Source organism: Mauremys reevesii, linkage group 1, assembly GCF_016161935.1.
Source record: "Mauremys reevesii isolate NIE-2019 linkage group 1, ASM1616193v1, whole genome shotgun sequence".
NCBI lineage: Eukaryota > Metazoa > Chordata > Testudines > Geoemydidae > Mauremys > Mauremys reevesii.
Window position 1 is genome coordinate 200,748,182 of NC_052623.1, and position 22,212 is coordinate 200,770,393.

At 42.0% G+C, this 22,212-nt stretch overlaps 1 protein-coding gene across 5 annotated transcripts; it reads right to left on the reverse strand.

The window, feature by feature from the left end:
- Positions 1 to 1,001: 1,001 nt before the first annotated feature.
- LOC120398815 (PEST proteolytic signal containing nuclear protein) lies at positions 1,002 to 21,196 on the reverse strand. 5 transcript variants are annotated; one of them, XM_039526490.1, is made up of 6 exons: positions 20,943 to 21,196; positions 16,088 to 16,147; positions 13,238 to 13,458; positions 6,705 to 6,779; positions 4,086 to 4,141; positions 1,002 to 2,844 (listed from the first exon to the last, which is right to left on the reverse strand). In XM_039526490.1, exons 1-6 carry the CDS (start codon positions 20,995 to 20,997, stop codon positions 2,718 to 2,720), a joined length of 594 nt encoding a protein of 197 aa, XP_039382424.1. In that variant the 5' UTR covers positions 20,998 to 21,196; the 3' UTR covers positions 1,002 to 2,717. The 5 variants fall into 5 exon arrangements, with proteins under 5 accessions (XP_039382424.1, XP_039382442.1, XP_039382435.1 ...); XM_039526508.1 differs by having other exon boundaries at positions 13,238 to 13,406; positions 20,943 to 21,190; XM_039526501.1 differs by lacking the exon at positions 20,943 to 21,196 and adding an exon at positions 20,673 to 20,822.
- Positions 21,197 to 22,212: the final 1,016 nt, after the last annotated feature.

Genomic DNA, 22,212 nt, shown 5'->3' on the forward strand with positions numbered 1-22,212 from the left:
TTCCACATCAAAGCCTGCTTCAGGTGGGGGAAGATAGGGCACTATCCATCCCACTTTTCACAGTAGGGCTCAGGTGGAGAAAGGTAGGTGATGGGGGAGGAAAGAATAAGCCTGATCAGGACAACAGAGAAAGCTGCTTTAAGGGAAAGGAGCATGGTAGGAAGAATAGGGTAAGGGGAAAGAGAAACCTTTGCCATGAAGGGGAGGATGAGGGGATGTTTCTATAGGTGGTGGTGGGAGAATAGAGGGATGCACGAAAATCCTGGTGTGCACAATAAGCTCTTCCTACAGAAGCTATTAAGTATACACCACCTTGAACTTTTGACTACTCCTCAGTGCCAACATATACTGTGGCCCAAAGACTGAACCTAAACCCTCTAAGTTTGAGTCATGCCTATTATGAAACACCTTCCAGTAGCTGACAGACACAAGCAACAGCCTTTCTGGTTGTGCATAAGGCACAAGCAAGTCCAGGTAGGAATCTGAGCTATGTAGGCCAAGAGATTTGAGGGGAGGGCTGAACACAAATACAGGAAGCTGGGAATTGTTTGAGGAAGCAGAAGAAGGTAGCATAGAGACAGGCAGAAGAACTTCCATGATGCTGGGTAAAAGCTTTTGGATAAAGTAATAGCTGGAAAGAGGCTTGCAACCATGAGCAAAGAGTGTCTCCTCTCATGTTCAGGGAAACAGGATTTTATATACATTCTTTGTAAACAAATAGGATTGCACCAGAGTAACAGCACCATCAATTTCTCCTAACACAATGCACAAGACCCCAAATATTGACTAACCACTCAGGTCAACAGGGGTAACAACATCAAGAAGGTAGCAGTTCTATGCACATTTCCATTGCTTTAGCAGGGGAGTTGTTCTAGACAAGTGTAACCATGCATTAAATCTATTAAAAGCATAAAGTAGGTGGTACAATTTAAGTGTCCCATTGTGTCTCCACTCCACACAAGAGTTTGTCACTAACTTCAATGAGGGGTAAGAGGCAAAAGTAATTTTGAATCCACTTTTTTTTTTTTAAGTCCTTACATTCAGCCTTCAATGAGTTTTATAAAACAATTTTTGCTATGAAAAAAGTATACTTTGTTACATTTATAACAGCTTTTCAAGAAAATAAAAGATACATGTATTCAATTGCATAAGACTTCAAATGAAAAGACTACACAATACAAAAAATTTAGAACTTAAATCAGGAGTCTAATTGGTCAGTGCTTTTCTAACCTATAAAGCTGCACTTTCCTCTCCACCAACTATACTCACTTTAGCATATGGAAAGGAGTTAAAAGGGAAGAGTAGTTAAGGTGGATTCTGTTCATGAATATTCAATAATAGACAAGTTTTACAATCAATTGCAAACATGAAGAATAACTTTACTAGCAGACACTATTAGGTAGTTTAGGCTCCCAAAAAAGCAGTATTTTTAGATTATTTTTTTTTTAAGACACAAATGTTCTCAATTTTTGAAATTAATTTGAAAATAGCTTAATGGAATTTAGACAACCCTCACCATGTCTAACAGAGCACTGTACTAGTATATGAAATCCTGAAAATGAAGATGACCAATTACTGTCATTGCTCAAACTAGGTGCAAAAAATTAACAGCCTAGTGAAAAGTTTTTGTTTTGTTTTGTTTTTTTTAAGAACTGTTAGTCAGAAATATTAGTAGTGCAGGTAACAAAAATATGTTTTGAGCCTGATAGTGTTCTTTGAAGCCACAACATTTTATAGCATCTAGAGGAGTACTTAAAAATGTCAAAATAAAAAGTGCATCTTACTGCTGATAAGTACAAAAACTAAGTTTCTGAATTTTTGGTGTGGCTTTTATTCCTTTTAGGCATAATAAAGGAAGACGTTTAAACCAAATATGATGTTTAAATAAATTACATACTTTCATCTTTTTGGTGGTGGCTTTTCTATATTGATATCTTAATATTTGCTTATTTATTTAATTCACAAGGAAATGCTAACAAGCACTACTTGTACTACTGACTAAGAGCACGCTGTAGTGAATAGTCTTTAGAGACAGTATCTAATATACAGCTAAGACCCCTTCCTTAGGATGAACTAGATCACAGATAGACTATTACACACTTTGCATAAAGTTTCAAAGGAAGATTAGAGCTAAAGCTACCATAGCACTCAGAGCAACACAATTCTTAGTTTGTGAAGAACAAAAAGTGACCAGAGGGGGAGGAAAAATATTCAGGTTAAGATTTCTACTCTGTATAAATGTATGTTCAAATTAATAGCCTAAATACTTCTAGCACAAGGCACTGCTCCCTCTCTGTAAGAGTGATCTTAGGATCCAAATGTTTCATCTGATATAAAGAGGGAGCTAGAAGCCAGAGTGCAGTAGCATTCAACATTAACCTGATTAAAGAGACAGTAACCTTTTTTTGTCCACCTTGTTGTATGAGTTGCTGTGACCCCCAAAAAATTAAAAAAAGTACCACTTCCAATTTCTTTATTATTTGTAACCTTTTGAAACTAATCACATAGAACTACAAAATTAGCAAATGCCTTGAAATCTGTATACAAAACATAAATTACCTCTAATTTCAAACTCAGTTATTATTGTACCACTCAATCCTTAGAAAAAGTGGCTCCAAAGGTAAATCTCAGACCATTCTTAAAAAAGGAAACTGTTCCTTTAATATCACACCCTGCCCTCCCTCCCACCCCCACACCCAAATCTCAACAGATATCATTTAGTCATCATCCTCAGGGACATTTCCAAGATGAGATTTTATGTTCCGTTCCCACAACTTCTGGTTGTCAGAAAACCCATGCTTTCCTTTGTTGAAAGAATTTGGTCCTGCTGAGGTTGGTGTATCTCTGAAAAATAACAATTAGATGTGGAGATTAGTTTAATAAAATAGTTGGGAGAACTGGATGTATGACTGGAGTGTTTCAGCTTCACTTTGCTATTTCACATCCAGCTTGTGTCAGGAGTGGCCAAAAGTTACAACTGTTGGTATGGCTCTTCAGGGGCTTATGTGAAATGAGTTTAGTTCCCTCAGTTTGGTTTCCAGTGAATAGGTGTCTGTTACAAGAAGTTGTCACCTGTCCCCAGAACTGATCCCTCCAAAATCAGCCTGAGACACCCAGGCAAAGGAGGCGGGGGGAGAGGGGAGAGGGACACAGGAGGGGTAAGCTGCACTGCTGCCACCTGTGAAATACTGGCTCTATGGATAAAAGAAGAACAGGATCCAGGCCTGTCAATTTTGCATCTTTCAATAATATGCCTACAGACACTAATTTAAAAAAAATAAATAAAAGCAGTTTAACATTTTAAAAGAATGAGACCCAAACTCAGCCCCCATCTCTGGGCGCAACTTCACTGAAGACACCTATGTTTATATTAGAGCCTAACTTGGTCCACATACACACAAAGTTGTAGCAGTCAGAAAAATAAGTTTACAGTTGTGTCCGGAGAATGTAAAATCCATTATATACTCATATTATTCTCAGTAAGAGTTAAGTCCCCACAGGGAGAGATTATGCTGGTGTCTTAACGACAGCATACTAAACTACTTCTTATGGGGCAAAATTCATTTAAAAAAAACAACCCTCAGTCAACCCAAGCCCTTTTTTCCATATGCAGAGATTTAAGTTCTGAACAGACTACCACAGTCTAGGAATATTTATGCTGTGAAGGGTAAAACCAGACAGTTTGAGACTGGGAAAATCTGGAGTTGGACAGTAAAAAAAAAAAAACCAGGAAGAGCAGAAGTAGTTTGCTTCTTGTTTTAGTAACAATGACAAACTGCACCCAAATTTCCATCCTGTGTGAGGAAGTAGAACCTCTCTCTTCCCACTCTGGCAAAGCTAAGGAAGTATTTAAATAGGAGCATATCTGCAGGCCTGCATTGCCACAGCTGAAACATGAGAGGAATTCCATTTGTAACATCTCATTTCTGCAGAAAGTGACACTAAAGCTACACTAACCTGTTTGCTCTTCCTACATTTCTAGACCATATGCAGGACTTAATCTGAGCCGTAGAAGGTCCACCATCCCCACCCATTCAACTCCCTCCCACCCCTCCTTTGGAAGAAGGAAGTTAAAGCTGATCTACCTTCCAATATTCTTCATGCGCATCTTTGCTTCTGGAGGCATTTCTTCTGGTTCACTCTAGTTAAAGAGAAAGAACATGGATGTTAGGGCATAGTTAAACATTTTATTCTTCTCTGTTGAACATTCAGAAGCCAGACATGAATGGAGCTAACAATCTCTCAGGAAAGCAACATGTTTTAGAGCACACACTGCCTCTAGTCTATAAAGCCATAAACACGAGTAAAGAAATTGCACGTGATAAGTAGATCCACACTGTAGAGAAAGGTTTCAGAGTAGCAACCATGTTAGTCAGTATCAGCAAAAACAACGAGGAGTCCTTGTGGCACCTTAGAGATCAACACATGTATTTGGGCATAAGCTTTTGAAAGCTTATGCCCAAATAAATGTGCTAGTCTGTAAGGTGCCACAAGGACTCCTCGTTGTGTCCACTGTAGAGAAAGACATTTATATTCAAATTCAGTAAGATGCCAGCAAACATGCAGTACGACTTATCAGTGGCTACCGTTTTGGTATGAGTTATCACCTTCAGCCATTTGCCTTCAAGGGCAGACTTGCCCATTATATCATAATATGTTGCAATGACACCCCAGAAGCTGTCTCATGACCTTTTAACATTCTGTAAGCGTAGGGCTCCAACAAGTGGCAATGCCTCACTAACATCAGGAAAATCTTGGGAGACGAATGGTACTGATGTCAACCCTAAGGACTTCTTTCATGTGTGTCTCCTCTTCTACCTCCACCCTATCAATTTTCCTTCCCTTTTCCCTTCTCCTTTGTGCTCACAAGGTCTGCAGCAATCACAGCCATTACCACATATCATTCATCCAAAGTTTTTCTATAGCAACACATTAGCAATCGAAGTATTAAACAGGTTGTTTAGCATTTCACACATGGAAGAGAGCTCGATGGGAAATAGACTGGCAATTGAAAAGCACTTTTGCAATGTGTGCAGAAATAAACTACTTAGTTTTTTCATTAATCTCTTTACAAGCCAAGCCAACTTTTGTATCCAGCTCTATGTATAAAATGGTATTTTGTCACAGAGAAACATGGCAGATGCAACTGAATCAGAAGTGTGGTAGTCAGGCTTATCGATGGTAGTCACTCAAGCAAAATACTAGGTATACTAGGGTTTGCCTCAAAGGAATACATGGCCATGGTACAGATCAGTGAGTAACTGTACCATCAAGTATTCTAAATTACCCATCTTTATTAAACTTAAAATGGAACACATTAAATAAAGTATTGTGTCGCTCACTACACTGTAGATGTAGCCCATACCTGAATGTTTCAGCAGTATTTAGATTCAGTACACAACAGGAGGAAGACAATTACATTAAAACCACAAAAAGAAGGAGTATCTATTTGCCTTCCTCCTCCCTCTCACTTCAAGGAACATTGACAGCACTTGGTGAGTTACAGAAAACAAGTGTTGAGGAGTCAGGACCTCTTGAACAAACAGTCAGCTCTAAAGCAACCACATTGCCCTGTCTGTCTGCTTAACTCCATTTTAAAGTCTTAATTTGTGTGACCAATATGCCTGTTCAAATGTGTCCCCTACCCCCTCTTCCTTAATACACTACGGAGACCCACTGGTCCTGCTGAGGAATGGAAACTCTTTTTGCATCTCACACTTGAAGTCTTGTGTTTCTGCCAACTCAGCTGAGGCCAAACCTCTCCATGCCCTTTCCCAATTAGCTGAATTGTTTACCACCACATTATTGCACTTCACTGAAGGGAGCATCATTTCTTTTCAGTTACTCTAGCCCCCCATTATCAAACCCATAGACAGAAAGCAGCACTGAGAATTTGAACTGGTTTCTGGCAGGGCAATCTGGAGATCTGGGCTCAAGTTGCATAAGTGAAAATGAGATTATTGTTTTCTTTTCTAGTGAATTTTATTAACATTTCTAATTATCACACATATTGACCTTTGTCAGTTAACTGCTCATATATTTTTATGTATATGTGTTGCAGTTTGTGTAAAGTGTGGGTGGTTAAGCAGTTGTAGAAAAGCCTTGAAAGAATGTGGTTTAATTAGAAAGATTGGTCCTGGAAGGTAACTTATAAAAGTCTGAAGAAAAGACCCCAATTATCAGGAATGGTGCTAACTGGTTTTAGTACGGAGCAGTGCTTAAAGTCATGTAAGTGCTGATAAATAATGTAATTAAAAAGATAAATTATTAACGATTTCATTGCTAGTATCTGCTGTCCGGTGTTGGAGCCAGCCAAGCACCCCAGGTCTAGTCCTGTTGTAAGTATCTGACCAGTGCTTATAACTGCATGTTACTATATGGGTGTGATGACTGCTTAGGTGTTTATGGCCCATTTGAAGTGTCCCTATAAACACCATTCAACCTTTAGATTTAATAAAGGAATTTATGGTTGAATTGGTTTTGTGGTGGTATTCTGTATTACTGATAAAATAAATAATAATAATAAATAAATAAATAAATTCCAACAATGTGTTTAAGGGAAACACTGGATCAGTTCTAAATTATAACACATTCACATTTTTGTGGAAAAGCTTACAGAATACCTACTCACACTGCCTAACTCTAACCAGCACTCACTGTTCCCCTCTTTAGTGAGTGTCAGCCATCACGTGGTATTTACTTACATCATCATCTTCATTGAAAACTGCTGCTACAGAAAGAGTTTTTGGAGCTAGGGTGGGAGCAGGCTCTTTAGGTTTCTGAAATAAATTGAAAACACACCAAATGAAATCAGACAAGTCTGCTTACTTGACTAGGATCCATTTAACCTTTCAAGACTTTTTAAAAATGGAATTCATTAAACATCTTCACTGAAATTGAAGCAATTTTTTTAAGACATGCATAGGTTGATTTCTAACTGGCTAAACTAAAAGTCAAGATAGTTCTCTGAACCAGACAGAAAAGTTTTCCAGTAATGGGTCAAGGGAGCATCTGTCCATCTGGGCAAGATGTTTTCTGATGAACTCATCCGATCCTCCCAAGTTTCAATTCCCTACAAGCAAGTATTAGTTTCTTGCAAACATGCACATTACCGGGCCATGTGGCTACTGGTGCATGATATAGGAAATTAAATCAGAATCTGAGCAGCTTGTGACAACTATGTCTCAAACAACACACACAGGATTTGGCCATATCCTCATCTGTTCTTTATTCCTGAGGCCGCACTGGAGTATTTTATTCCTGAGGCCGCACTGGAATATTTAAGTCTGTCAACCGCAAGAGGCTGAGCATGTTTGTCTTTTTGTACTTTAATAGGTCTTAGTATTTTTCTTGATTGAACAATCAAGTGCTTTTTAATGAATGTTTCCAATTCAGAAGCAGAAGGTAACATCAGACAGTTTCACACAGGGGATCTTTGTTGGCAAAAATTTACACTTGCCAACAGACACCTCTATTCAAAGCATATCCAGCCATCAAAATCAGACATTTTTGTACTCTGTATAATGCAAAAGGAATCAAAATTAATGACTCCAAAGAAAAATAAGATGAGAAAATTTAAACTGCTGGTAACAACTTTTATTTACATAGAATCATCCTGCTCTACTGCACAATGCTTACTCACTTCTGTAGTATTAAGGAGATATTCTGCATACATTTACACTGTGTAGTCATACATACAGTAGTGGGTATTGGGGAGAGACAGGATTAGGTTCAGTGTGTAGATCTATTCATTATCCTACCTGTAAGGAACAATTACTGCTAAGAAGTTTATCTTCCCTAGAGGCATCAGCACAGACCACTAGGATAGGCCAGAGGACGGGGAAAAAATAATGATCCCAAATTTGGATGCAAACGTAGCTGAATCAGTGAGCTAGAAATCCTATGAGCCAACTGAACTTGCTAGTGGCTCAAAAAGCATCTGTCAATTTTTCAAGGACTGAGTTTACCTTATTGTGTATGTTCTAGCCTGTTTTTTTTATTTTGTTTTTCTGATTTGAAAGCAACATGCCTTTAGAAAAACATCCTATTGAGCAATCTTTTCACCTTCTGCTGGTTTGTAAAATGCTGACATTGCACCTACAGAATTCTTGAGGAATAGAGATTGAACTAAACCTATTTAGAGATTTATAATGCACACTTCGCTGTGGTATTTGAGAACTGTGTAAAAATTACATTTATAAACAAGCAGATGCTTGCCTGTCCCAGAATAGTGAACAATGAAGCAGATTAGTCAATGGGAAAAGTAAAGATCCATTTGATTGCTAACAAACTGGAAACCTCTTAAATTTAATTTAATACATCCACATAAACAAGCGGGAGAAGGAATCATCAAATCTGTCCTGGACAACAGAGGATTAGGATTCTTGGAAATGTAGCATGGCAACGAACCCCATTTCCTGTACATTCTACAGACACTGATCTCAGCACATATTACATTCTAGTAACTTTAAATCATAAGAACATAAGAACATAAGAAAGGCCGTACCGGGTCAGACCAAAGGTCCATCTAGCCCAGTATCTGTCTACCGACAGTGGCCAATGCCAGGTGCCCCTGAGGGAGTGAACCTAACAGGCAATGATCAAGTGATCTCTCTCCTGCCATCCATCTCCATCCTCTGACGAACAGAGGCTAGGGACACCATTCTTACCCATCCTGGCTAATAGCCATTTATGAACTTAGCCACCATGAATTTATCCAGTCCCCTTTTAAACATTGTTATAGTCCTAGCCTTCACAGCCTCCTCAGGTAAGGAGTTCCACAAGTTGACTGTGCGCTGCGTGAAGAAGAACTTCCTTTTATTTGTTTTAAACCTGCTGCCTATTAATTTCATTTGGTGACCCCTAGTTCTTGTATTATGGGAATAAGTAAATAACTTTTCCTTATCCACTTTCTCAACATCACTCATGATTTTATATACCTCTATCATGTCCCCCCTTAGTCTCCTCTTTTCCAAACTGAAGAGTCCTAGCCTCTTTAATCTTTCCTCATATGGGACCCTCTCTAAACCCCTAATCATTTTAGTTGCTCTTTTCTGAACCTTTTCTAGTGCTAGAATATCTTTTTTGAGGTGAAGAGACCACATCTGTACACAGTATTCGAGATGTGGGCGTACCATGGATTTATATAAGGGCAATAATATATTCTCAGTCTTATTCTCTATCCCCTTTTTAATTATTCCTAACATCCTGTTTGCTTTTTTGACCGCCTCTGCACACTGCGTGGACATCTTCAGAGAACTATCCACGATAATTCCAAGATCTTTTTCCTGACTCGTTGTAGCTAAATTAGCCCCCATCATGTTGTATGTATAGTTGGGGTTATTTTTTCCAATGTGCATTACTTTACATTTATCCACATTAAATTTCATTTGCCATTTTGTTGCCCAATCACTTAGTTTTGCGAGATCTTTTTGAAGTTTTTCACAATCTGCTTTGGTCTTAACTATCTTGAGTAGTTTAGTGTCATCTGCAAACTTTGCCACCTCACTGTTTACCCCTTTCTCCAGATCATTTATGAATAAATTGAATAGGATTGGTCCTAGGACTGACCCTTGGGGAACACCACTAGTTACCCCTCTCCATTCTGAGAATTTACCATTAATTCCTACCCTTTGTTCCCTGTCCTTTAACCAGTTCTCAATCCATGAAAGGACCTTCCCTTTTATCCCATGACAGCTTAATTTACGTAAGAGCCTTTGGTGAGGGACCTTGTCAAAGGCTTTCTGGAAATCTAAGTACACTATGTCTACGGATCCCCTTGTCCACATGTTTGTTGACCTCTTCAAAGAACTCTAATAGATTAGTAAGACACGATTTCCCTTTACAGAAACCATGTTGACTATTGCTCAAGAGTTTATGTTTTTCTATGTGTCTGACAATTTTATTCTTTACTATTGTTTCAACTAATTTGCCCGGTACCGACGTTAGACTTACCGGTCTGTAATTGCCAGGATCACCCCTAGAGCCCTTTTTAAATATTGGCGTTACATTAGCTAACTTCCAGTCATTGGGTACCAAGCCGATTTAAAGGACAGGTTACAAACCTTGGTTAATAGTTCATAACTTCACATTTGAGTTCTTTCAGAACTCTTGGGTGAATGCCATCTGGTCCCGGTGACTTGTTAATGTTGAGTTTATCAATTAATTCCAAAACCTCCTCTAGTGACACTTCAATCTGTGACAGTTCCTCAGATTTGTCACCTACAAAAGCCAGCTCAGGTTTGGGAATCTCCCTAACATCCTCAGCCGTGAAGACTGAAGCAAAGAATCCATTTAGTTTCTCCGCAATGACTTTATCATCTTTAAGTGCTCCTTTTGTATTTTCATCGTCAAGGGGCCCCACTGGTTGTTTAGCAGGCTTCCTGCTTCTGATGTACTTAAAAAACATTTTGTTATTACCTTTGGAGTTTTTGGCTAGCCGTTCTTCAAACTCCTCTTTGGCTTTTCTTATTACACTCTTGCACTTAAGTTGGCAGTGTTTGTGCTCCTTTCTATTTGCCTCACTGGGATTTGACTTCCACTTTTAAAGGAAGTCTTTTATCTCTCACTGCTTCTTTTACATGGTTGTTAAGCCACGGTGGCTCTTTTTTAGTTCTTTTACTGTTTTTCTTAATTTGGGGTATACATTGAAGTTGGGCCTCTATTATGGTGTCTTTAAAAAGGGCCCATGCAACTTGCAGGGATTTCACTTTAGTCACTGTACCTTTTAACTTTTGTCTAACTAACCCCTCATTTTTGTATAGTTCCCCCTTTTGAAATTAAAGGCCACAGTGTTGGGCAGTTGAGATGTTCTTCCCACCACAGGGATGTTGAATGCTATTGTACTATGGTCACTATTTCCAAGCGGTCCTGCTATAGTTACCTCTTGGACCAGCTCCTGCGCTCCACTCAGGATTAAATCTAGAGTCGCCTCTCCCCTTGTGGGTTCCCGTACCAGCTGCTCCATGAAGCAGTCATTTAAAGTATCGAGAAATTTTATCTCTGCATTTCGTCCTGAAGTGAAATGTTCCCAGTCAATATGGGGATAATTGAAATCCCCCACCATTATTGGGTTCTTAATTTTGATAGCCTCTCTAATTTCCCTTAGCATTTCATCATCACTATTACTGTCCTGGTCAGGTGGTCGATAATAGATCCCTACTGTTATATTTTTACTAGAGCATGAAATTTCTATCCATAGAGACTCTATGGAACCTGTGGATTCGCCTAAGATTTTTACTTCATTTGAATCTACACTTTCTTTAACATATAGTGCCACTCCTCCCCCTGCACGGCCTGTTCTGTCCTTCCGATATATTTTGTACCCCAGAATGATTGTGTCCCATTGATTGGTCTCAGTCCACCAGGTTTCTGTGATGCCTATTATATCTATATCCTCCTTTATCAGAAGGCACTCTAGTTCACCCATCTTATTATTTAGACTTCTGGCATTTGTGTACAAGCACTTTAAAAACTTGTCCCTGTTTATTAGCCTGCCTTTTTCTGATGTGCCAGATTCTTTTTTATGTGATTGTTTATCATCTGATCCGGCCCTTACGTTATACTTCTCATTCCTCTGCTCCTGACTATAACCTGGAGATTCTCTAGCATCAGACTCTCCCTAAGAGAAGTCTGTGTCCGATCCACACGCTCCTCTGCAGCAGTCGGCTTTCCCCCATCTCCTAGTTTAAAAACTGCTCTACAACCTTTTTAATGTTTAGTGCCAGCAGTCTGGTTCCACTTTGGTTTAGGTGGAGCCCATCTCTCCTGTATAGGCTCCTCCCATCCCAGAAGTTTCCCCAGTTCCTAATGAACGTGAACCCCTCCTCTCTACACCATCGTCTCATCCACGCATTGAGACTCTGCAGCTCTGCCTGCCTACCTGACCCTGCGCGTGGAACTGGGAACATTTCTGAAAATGCCACCATAGAGGTCCTGGATTTCAGTCTCTTCCCTAGCAGCCTAAATTTGGCTTCCAGGACATCTCTCCTACCCTTCCCTATGTCATTGGTACCTACATGTACCACGACCACCGGCTCCTCCCGGCACTACACATAAGTCTATCTAGATGCCTCGAGAGATCCGCAACCTTCGCACCAGGCAGGCAAGTCACCATACGGTTCTCCCGGTCATCACAGACCCAGCTATCTACATTTCTAATAATCGAATCTCCCATTACTAACACCTGCCTTTTCCTAGAAACTGGAGTTCCCTCCCCCGGAGAGGCAACCTCAGTGCGAGAGGCAACCCCAGAACCATCTGGAAGGAGGGTCCCAACTATGGGAAGGTTTCCCTCTGCTCCCATTGACTGCTCTACTTCCCTGGGCCCTTCTTCCTCCTCAACAGCACAGGAGCTGTCTAAGCGGAGGTGGGACAATTCTACAGTGTCCCGGAAGGCCTCATCAACATACCTCTCTGCCTCTCTCAGCTCCTCCAGTTCCGCCACCCTGGCCTCCAAAGTCCGTACATGGTCTCTGAGGGTCAGGAGCTCCTTGCACCGACTGCACACATACGCCACCCGCCCACAGGGCAGGTAATCATACATGCGACAGTCAGTGCAATAAACTGGATAGCCCCCACTCTGCTGCTGGGCTTCTGCCTGCATTGTCTCCTAGTTAGTGAAAGGGTGGTTTACGGAAAGTGGTTTTGGAATGTGGTTCGGTTTACAGGTTTTAGCCTGTAAACCGAACCACAAAAGCCGCCAAAGAGGCATTTGAATATATTAGACTAACTGGTCTTGTGACAGAAGAAACAAAAATGAAAGATACATTTTCCAATGCAAAAGTAATATTTTAGAAGTTAAAGATGACAAAAGAATTACCAGTCTACCCACAGGTGTCAGTGCAAGATATAGTGCTTTCCCCCCCATCTAGTTATAAGAGTCCTGAGCATTGAAGCTTCCAGCACTCCTTCAGGAAGCTGTTCCAGGCTTAGATCTTATTTATTAGAGAATTATTTCATATATTCAAGGACAATTTAGAGTTAATTTTGTCCCATTACTCTTGCTCTCTCTTGGACAACTCTAAACAATTCTCATTGGTGTTATACCCTTAAAATACTTACTAGAACAAAAGGATAGGCCCTGCAACACTTCCCCACATGTCAACTTCAATATTTTTAGTCAACCTACTCACATTAGGTTTCATTAGCTTTCTCTCCAAGTCACTCCCTCAAGAATAAAATACTCTCTTGGTCTTATGTTTCCCTTAAAAATAAACCAAACATTCAAACAACTTACATTTGCTCCAAGTTTGATGGATATCACAGGTGCCTTCTTTGTTGTCTGACTGCCTATGGCAAATCCAAACTTGGACATTTTGGCAGGAGCAGGCTTTGTGGTGAAATCTTCAGCTTCTTCATCAGCTACCCGTTTCTCTGCACTGCGACTCGAACTTTCCCCTCCATTACTGGAAGAAACAGTCTTAGTTTTCACAGGTTTTTCTGCCTCTTCTTCAGGTCCTGGTGAAGTCGAAACAACTTACCAAGATGAGCTATTTTTACTGAGCAGATTGTTGGGAGCAGCAACCTCAAAGCATTGTTATGGGGAGGGTACTTACAGTGCCAGCAGTCTCCACCACTGCTGCATATACAGCAGACAGCACGTAAAGACAAACAGTGAAAGAAACTGCAAGCACTTAACTAAAATAGTACAAAAAGGTCTTTTATACACAAAAGTCTGAAAAAGCATTGAAGCATCAGATCACTATTAATATGGGACAAAATTTATCTAGACAGTTACATTTAATCTTATAAACAGTCTTCTGGGAGCCTAGGTTGCACAAGTTAACATTTCACATTTGGAGTCCCAGTTTCAAACCTAGTGTACACAATTTAAGATTAGATATATTAGATTTATTTACATAAAAAATGCCCATGTCAGTCTATAGGCTCCCTTGGCAGATCATTAAAACCATACAAGTAGCTGAGACTGGTAGTCTTAACCTAATTGCTAATCACTGCTTGTCTACATCCCTCACTTCAATATAACTGACAGATTCTGTTTTGGAGGAGATCAACACCAGACCTGTTAACTGAAGCAAAGTGCTTTTGAGAAGCTTGCATCATGCCTGGGTTTGCACAAACTCACAGGAAATGCCCTTTTCCTGTGAAAAATGACCCACGTAGCAAAACACTCCCATCACACCTGTGCTCATATACAGAGCTCCCTCAGCTACACCAAGTGAAAAAACGGTACTTGGAAGTTTCACTATGCTCCTGGAACAGTACACATGGGCACAGCTTGCTCCTCTGCTACGGCAAGAGCAGGAGGAAGAGGAAAAACTGATGGAGAATGGACAGAAAAGAAAGGAGTTCACATCAGTGGTCTGAGGACAATATTATAATATTTGGGACCCAACTAAGTCCCTTGCTACAAGGGAAAGCAGGGGATAGGAGCACCACACAGGCAGCAAATTCAGACCCTGAGCGAAGGGACTGCCTTGCACTGCTCACTAGCAACCACCAGCAACCATGTGGAAAAAACAGCAGTTCAAAACTGGGGATGATTACCAAGATTGTAACCTTAGGGGAAAGAGAAACAAAATTTGGAGAAACAGAGGGGCTGGGGAAACAGGGAAATCTGTGAAAGGGGAAATCATACTCTTGTATACTAAAACAGAAGTCTTTAAATACATATTTAGATCTTAAATATGATGTCTCCATAATACAGCACCACTATTTTTCCTAAGAGTTGACGCATGGTGCCCTATCTACCTATCCCCATTCTCCATCTACAGTAACTCCTCACTTAATGTTGCAGATATGTTCCTGAAAAATGTGACTTTAAGCGAAACAATGTTAAGTGAATCCAATTTCCCCATAAGAATTAATGTAAATGGGGGGGGGGGGGGAGGTTAGGTTCCAGGGAAATATTTTTCACCAGACAAAAGACAAAGACACACACACACACACACACACACAGAGTACAAGTTAAACAAACAATTTAATACTAAACAGCAGTGATGATTGTGAAGCTTGGTTGAGGTGGTGGAAGAGGGAGGGATATTTCCCAGGGAATGCCTTACTGCTAAATGATGAACTAGCACTCGGCTGAGCCCTCAAGGGTTAACACATTGTTAATGTAGCCTCACACTCAACAAGGCAACACAAATGGAGGGAGGGGAGACAACATGGCAAACAGAGATAGAGACACACACCGTATGAGAGAGAGAGACATTGCCCCTTTAAGTATGCTGACCCCACTTTAAGTACAGTCAAACCTCGTAATAACGCACCCTGCCATAACGTGAAATCACATATAACGCGATCATAAGTTGGCTTCCCTTTAAGGCCTAATACCAGTGGTTCCCAATGCTATGGCGCCTGCCAGGACATTGATGTGCCCCTGCCTAGTGCCCAGCAGGGGAGAGAAGTTGTGGTCCCGCACCTGCCGGCAGGCACGGGGCCACGGCTTCTCTCCCCTGCTGGGCACTAGGGGCACTAGGCAGCGCACATCAATGTACCACGTTGGGGACCACTGACTTAAACTGACCGGCTTGAAACCCCGCTATACCACGACCCCGCATTTATCGCGATGGAATTTTTTGGACCCCAAACATTGCATTATAGTGGGGTTCCACTGTACATTGCCTTTTTAAGTAGACCAGCAAGTTGAGACAGCAGCTGCTCCCAGCAAGCTCCATCTGTCCAGAGCCCTGTCATGGCCTCTCTTCCCCCTCCTCCCCAATAGAGATGAGGTAAGCAAGGGGGGGCACCCTGACAGCCTCCCTCTTACCCCCCTCCCACCCACACAGCAAGCAGAAGGCTCCTGGGAGTAGCTCCAAGGCAGAGAGCACGAGCAGTACATGGCAACTGATAGCCTGCTGGGTGGCTGCCACACAGGGAACTTAGAGGAGTGGGGAGCTGATGGAGGGGGGAGGGGGGGAAGCTGGTCCTCCCTGGTTTCAAGCCCCCACCAGCTAGCTCCAACGAGCTGCTCTTTCTGCAAGCAGTGGACAAAGCAGGCAGCTGCCAAACAACATTATAAGGGAGCGTTGTGCAACTTTAAACAAGCATGTTCTCTAATTAATCAGCAATGTAACAATGAAACAACGTTAACCGGATGACTTTAAGTGAGGAGTTACTGTACCTATAATTTCCTGCCATGTTTTCCAAGTCATACAAACAGCTTGTCCATGATGTTTCTTGACTGGGGAGCAAAATATATTGTTAGCTCATTGTTTCAGTCAGCAAAACAACAATAACTAGATACAAACACCTTAGAACAGTTATTTACCCTTCAGAGCATAATAGACAGTGAAACTGACTAGGAGCTCAATGCTAATTTGTTTCACTATCCAGGAGCAATGCTAGTCTGTGTTGCTACCCAACTTGAGGTAGGAAGAGAGCAATAAAAGTGGGGTGGGGGGAGGGTAAGGAAAGAATAACATTACAGACAAGTGAGACAGAATCAAGAGGAAGAAGGAGACATGAAAAAGTTACTTAGGAACAGCAATGTTCCTAGTTCTAATGCTAGTATTACAGAGCAATTTTTCTAAGTGTGCCTTAAAGCAGCTCTAAGTGCAAGACTAGTCTTTCATGTAATCAACCAAAGTTTTCATTCCTAACTTTAGAAAATGGTAGTTTAGGATAGGGCATATTTAATCAAAAATGTTTCAGGCAGAGACATACCACTGTACTTGGAATATGTTGTCTTGCCAATGGAACATAAATAACCCTTTCTTAAAATGCTGAAATATTTCTCTGTAATATTGATCACAGCAACAAGATGATCTTGTCACAAAGTTTACTATACAGCTCCACTATCTAATTAAGCTTAAATTCAGAAGCCAGTTTTAGCAACTACACTCAGTTGTCTAAACCGAACTGGAAGGAAGAGAAGGCCTGGGAATCTCAAAACAAACTCAAAAATGGGTTATTCTGGAGAGAAAACCCTTGCTGGTTTGTAAGCTAGGGAATCACAAAAGGAAGGAATGAGTGTAATGAGCCAGCAGGATTTTATATTATTGCTTTTTTAAAAAAGACATTTTCCCAGCCAGCAGTCTGGCCAACTCATTCTCTTTCATTCCTCATTTTGGAATTTTTCTTGCTTTATCTAAAGGAACAGAAACTGAGGCAGTGTGTTTATTGCTAGCAAGCAGGTTGTAAATTTTGACTACAGGAGCAAAACAGAGTGATGTGTGTATTCGTGGAAGAGTCTGAGGAATAACTGAAGAGTGATTATGCAGATCGGACACCCTCAATAAGAGTGCTGGGAAGTACACAGCTAAGAAAAAAGACATGTAGTTATGCATCAGTGAGTACAACACGCCTGCTCTCACACTGGCTGAGAATTTAATTTCTGGCAATTATGTTTTTGAATTGATAATGCAGTATTTAAGTAGGTGGCCAAAGTCAGATTATAGTTTTATTAATATTTCAAGATTAACCAAAAATTAATTACCTGAACTGGAAGTTTACCCAAGACTGACAATTCTCTGAATTTATTCCTAGAACAGTATAGATTGTTTGTTGGCAAGGAAATTACAAGTGAACTGGAATCTCAACTATTTCAAGAGACCTTTCTCACAGGTGCCCATATGTAATAAGTTTCAGGTAACTATAAATGGGGCAAGTAGACATGGATTTAGAGTTTAGTTCCTGGTCTGAAATTGTGTGCACCTCCCTTTGTTAAGAATGTAGGGCTTCATTCTACTGAAAATCTTGCAGAAATCAGAAGATGAGCTTGCATAACCAGGCAAAGTAATCAATTTTTCCAGAGATGCAGCAGTATGTGTTGAATATCAGAGGAACAAGATAAAGCCCTCTATATGCAAGTGCTGCACTAAAATTCTATATGCAGTGAGGTTAAACAACAAACAGATCTCAAGATTAGAACCACTGTAACGTTACACACGTGATGCATAACATTAGTATTGAATAGGAAAAGTGTATGAAGATGATTTTCTGGACTCTAAAGCCACCTATGTGTGTCCTCCAAATTCTCCTATTCTCTTTTCCACCCTTCTCCTTCTGACAATCACTAGCCTCTATCACCACCATTCTTTGTACCTCTCACTCCCCTGCCACTCTGAGCTAAGCAAGATTACATTTTTAAATAAATTAACATTTCTTCCTATAGAAGCCAGATGTACTGCATTTCTAAAGTCTTCCTTCTGCAAGAATTTCTAAGCACTTCCCTAATAAGCCATAGAAAGCCAAATTATGTATTTTAAGGCTACATTTAAACCTTTCCAGGTCTCCAAACACTATAAGAAGGAAGTATAGTGCAGAGACAAGGAAAGCCCCCAGTAGGAACACGTTTCATCAAATGTATCAGATATGCCTTTCTAGACTACGATTTTTACAAAGGGAGATGAGCTTACTCTTTTAAAGAGGCAAAAAAGAGACTCTACCCAGACCAGATATTTGCTTTTATGGGACAACTAAATCATTATCTTTAAAAGCCATTAAATAAATGGCAAACCTGGAATACTGATAACTAAAAGCTGAACTCTAACTACTGCATTCAAGGGGCAGATGAGTCTTTTTGCCCTCTTTTTACTTTCAACATAATTTGATACCGAATCTTCTCTTTCCCAAAATTGGCTTCCAGGACAGCCTGTCGAGGTGGTGTGAATGCTACTTCTATTAGCTACATTTAAGACCAGTAGCGGATTGCTAGCAGCAACAACTTTCCTTCAGAAATGCCACTTGCATGATGAGCTACAAAATGTTTAAAGCAGCCCAGTGAAAATTTCCCTTAAGTACTCTGTTTCTGTAGGTGATAGTAGTCTTCTCCTTGCAAAGCTGTTCTTGAAGTAGGTTTACGAACTGTTCTCAAGTGGAATTTTTTAGCCTTTTTCTAAGCCCCACAGTGCATTTGGGGTTTTGTGCTTTCATATTCTTTTTTCTAATGTGAGCCAGATCATAGTCCACCTCTCTTTTCTACCTCCCACAAGCATCACTGCTATTTTCATAACTACCCAGACCTGTGCTCTGTATTTAGGTCATAGAGGAGTGTTACTTCAAGGAAGAATTACTCACTTGCAAGTCAACAAAGACATATAAGTGAGCAGTCTTCACTTTCTTTTCTGTGTAGGTTGTGCATCTGATAAACAGGACTAGCAACAATGCTAATTTTATAGCTCTCAAGTTTCTGCATTGCTCATCCAATAGATCTCTTGCCTCTGAGCAAGGTTGAGAGTTCTGGACCACAGTGTAGGACTATTAAGAGTCACATCAGAACAAGAGCACTTCCCACCTATATTCATTTTGGAAGGCCTTCCAAATCAGGAAAAAATTTAAGTCCAAAGAGCAAGGAATAACTCCAGTGTCTTGGCCAACCTCCCACTTCTAATTAAAATAATGTTCTACTGTCCAAGGTTGTTTGTGGGCCACTGAAGACTGAATGTCTGCAAAACTATTCCGTCACTGAATTACTAGCATCTAATTTACTGTTTCCTAATGCACTGAGGTTTAAGGAGCTACACAAAACCAAATGTTTTTGTACAGATAATCTGTAGAGACAGCACTTATGTGCTTATATGAAGTCATTCTCACTTGTCAAGTCTGTTTTAATTAGTTTAAAGCCTTCATTTAATTGCCAAAGAGTGGCCCCATCTGAAGTCCCAATGAGTTATATTTAAACCAAAAAAGGAGGAAGGAGTCAGCCTTTGGCTTGGCAAAGATACCATTACCACCAGGTGGAAGATGGGGGGGGGGGACATTCAGCTTTCCAAGACAACGGACAATAAATTATATGCAGGTAGATGCTAATATCAGACTCAAGTAACATTAACCTCATTTTCACTACATATAATAGAAATCTTGTAAATTGCTACAAAAAAAGAGTAATGTCTGAAGTAGTGTATAAAGAAAATGATAGTTTACTGAGAACTGTAGATACACCATATAAACTTATTTTTTTAAAAACAAGCTGATCCTTAAGAGGTATTGTACATCCTTTGGAGCTACAATATACATTATTTCTCTCAATATATGGTACAGCTGCTCATTGGGCAGTTTGCTAACAAAATATATGTATTTGTTTATGCAAATTTATCTACTGGATACCTTATGTCAAACTCAGAAAAAAAAGAATCAGGGAATATGACCAAAAAAATGACATTTCTTGACAATACTAAGCCCAATCCTGCAGTCTTCATCCTGGCAAGATCCCCACTGAATGACAGGAGCTTAACCCAACTAAGCATTGCAGGATCAGGACCACTAACTTTAAAGATCAAGTTTAACAAACCACACAGGGTTAATGACTAGACTGCCATTTTTCCTGATTCGAGTAGCAAAAAACCCCCAAAAACCTATGCCATGAGAATTTAAAAGATGTGGGTACCAACTTTACTGAGATCAGGATCTCCACGAGGCTGGTCTAAACACATCAAAGGAGGACGACCCCGCTCCCTGATGCCCCTCCCCAGCATAGGTGCTAGAACTAGGGGCAACGGGGGGGTGGGGGCTACAGCACCCCCGACTTGAAGTGGTTCCCATCACATACAGGATTTACAGTTTGGTGCAATAGCTCTCAACATCCCCACTATAATGTACGTCCCAGCTCCCCTGCCGCCCAGCCCCAAGCCCCAGCGGGTCGGTCCCGCTCAGCGCCAGGGACACCCCCAGGCGGCTGCTGCTGCAGCCCAGGGGCCGCCACGCCCCGGCCCGGATCCGCCCCGCTGGGGACGAAACCATCCAGCCAAGGCGGGCCCGTGACTCACCCCAAGCGGCCAATCACCCGCGGGCCGCCGCGCTGAAGCCGCCCGGAGCCAGAGGCAGCTCCCCGAGGCTCCCCCACGGGCTGGGCGCCCAGCGGCGGGGCAGGCGGCCGGGCTCTGAGCAGCCGGAGACCGCGCCCCGGGCCCTTTCCCCCGACACGCCCCGGGCCCTCCGCCCCCAGGGGACCCCGCCCGGGCCCCTCCCCTTGCCCGCCCTCGGGTCCCTCGTGCGCGGGGGAGGGGGGTACGGGGTGAGCGGCGCTGCGTGTTCACCTCCGTCTGCCTGCGGCTGCTTCGGCTTCTCCTCTCCCGCTTCGCTGTCCGCCATTTTCCCCCACCGCCGCCCCCCGGGTTCTGAGCCTGCGCAGTAGCCTCCTTTAGTTCTCCCGCTCCCTCCCTGCCATAGAGGGGAGGCGGCCCCAGAACCTCTCGAAAGAACTCGCCCCCTGAGGCTGGGAGTGACGAAGGCGGAAACGTTTCGCGCGTCACACGTCTCAGGGCAGCAGCGCTTCCGCTTAAACAGCCAGATGCTCCCAGACTCGGGGCAAGCTGACTTCCGCTGCGTAGGCCGGCGCCGCAGCGGAACAAAGATGGCCATAAGCCGCTCTCTGATTGGTCAGGAGGAATGGCTCCGGCCTACCCCCTCAGGGTGCCACTTGGCCATGGTTGGTGATTAGCAGTGGACATTTAAAGGGCCAGGACAGGAGGTAATCTGTCATGCCCCTCAACATACGTTTTTCTGCCCCAGTGGGCTAGGAGGTGGGGACAGACAGAGCGACACACGGTGCCCCACATAATGGCAGGAGAGTGTGGAGCAAATACACGTCCCAGGGGAGCCTGGCTGCTGCACCATCCTCAGCCCTCAATTCGAGGCTGAGCTCTACCACGGATTTACATGTGGGTCCTGCGATGATTCAGGAGTCCCTTCCTGGACCCACAGATCCACCTGTACTTGGTACAGACACAGGTCAGGCTGGGCCTGGCCTGAGCAGCCACTGAGTGACCCAAAGCCCAGTGAAGTCAATGGACAGACTATGGGTTTGAGATCAGGCCCACCATCTGATGCTGAACCTCTGAGCCCTGAGAGAGGAGAGTCCTTTCACTCAGACAGGAACAGCTCCCAGCTTTAAAGCCGGATGTCCCAGGTTCAGTCTCTGCTACTAATGACACAGCCAGGATCACACTGTAACAAGGGATGGCAAACAGGAAGAACTGAATTGTTGCTGGGTGTTGTTGGTCCCAGGATATTACAAAGACAATCTTCATATTACCTCATCCACCTTGCCTATGAATCTTTGAAGCTTGGGACAAGCTTCCATCCCTACTCCACCCAGACCCCACTGCTGGTGGTTGACCCATATATACAGTTTCACGAGCTGGCTGACAACTGAATCTTTTAGCTCAGGCAGAAGGTCCACAATCCAAAGGTCCCAGATTTGATCCCTGATGATAATGTCCTAGGACCGATTGAAGCATTTCTGCTTGTATATATTCTATTCCTGTTTTCATTTTTAAATATGGAGCTAAACTAAAAGGACTATCA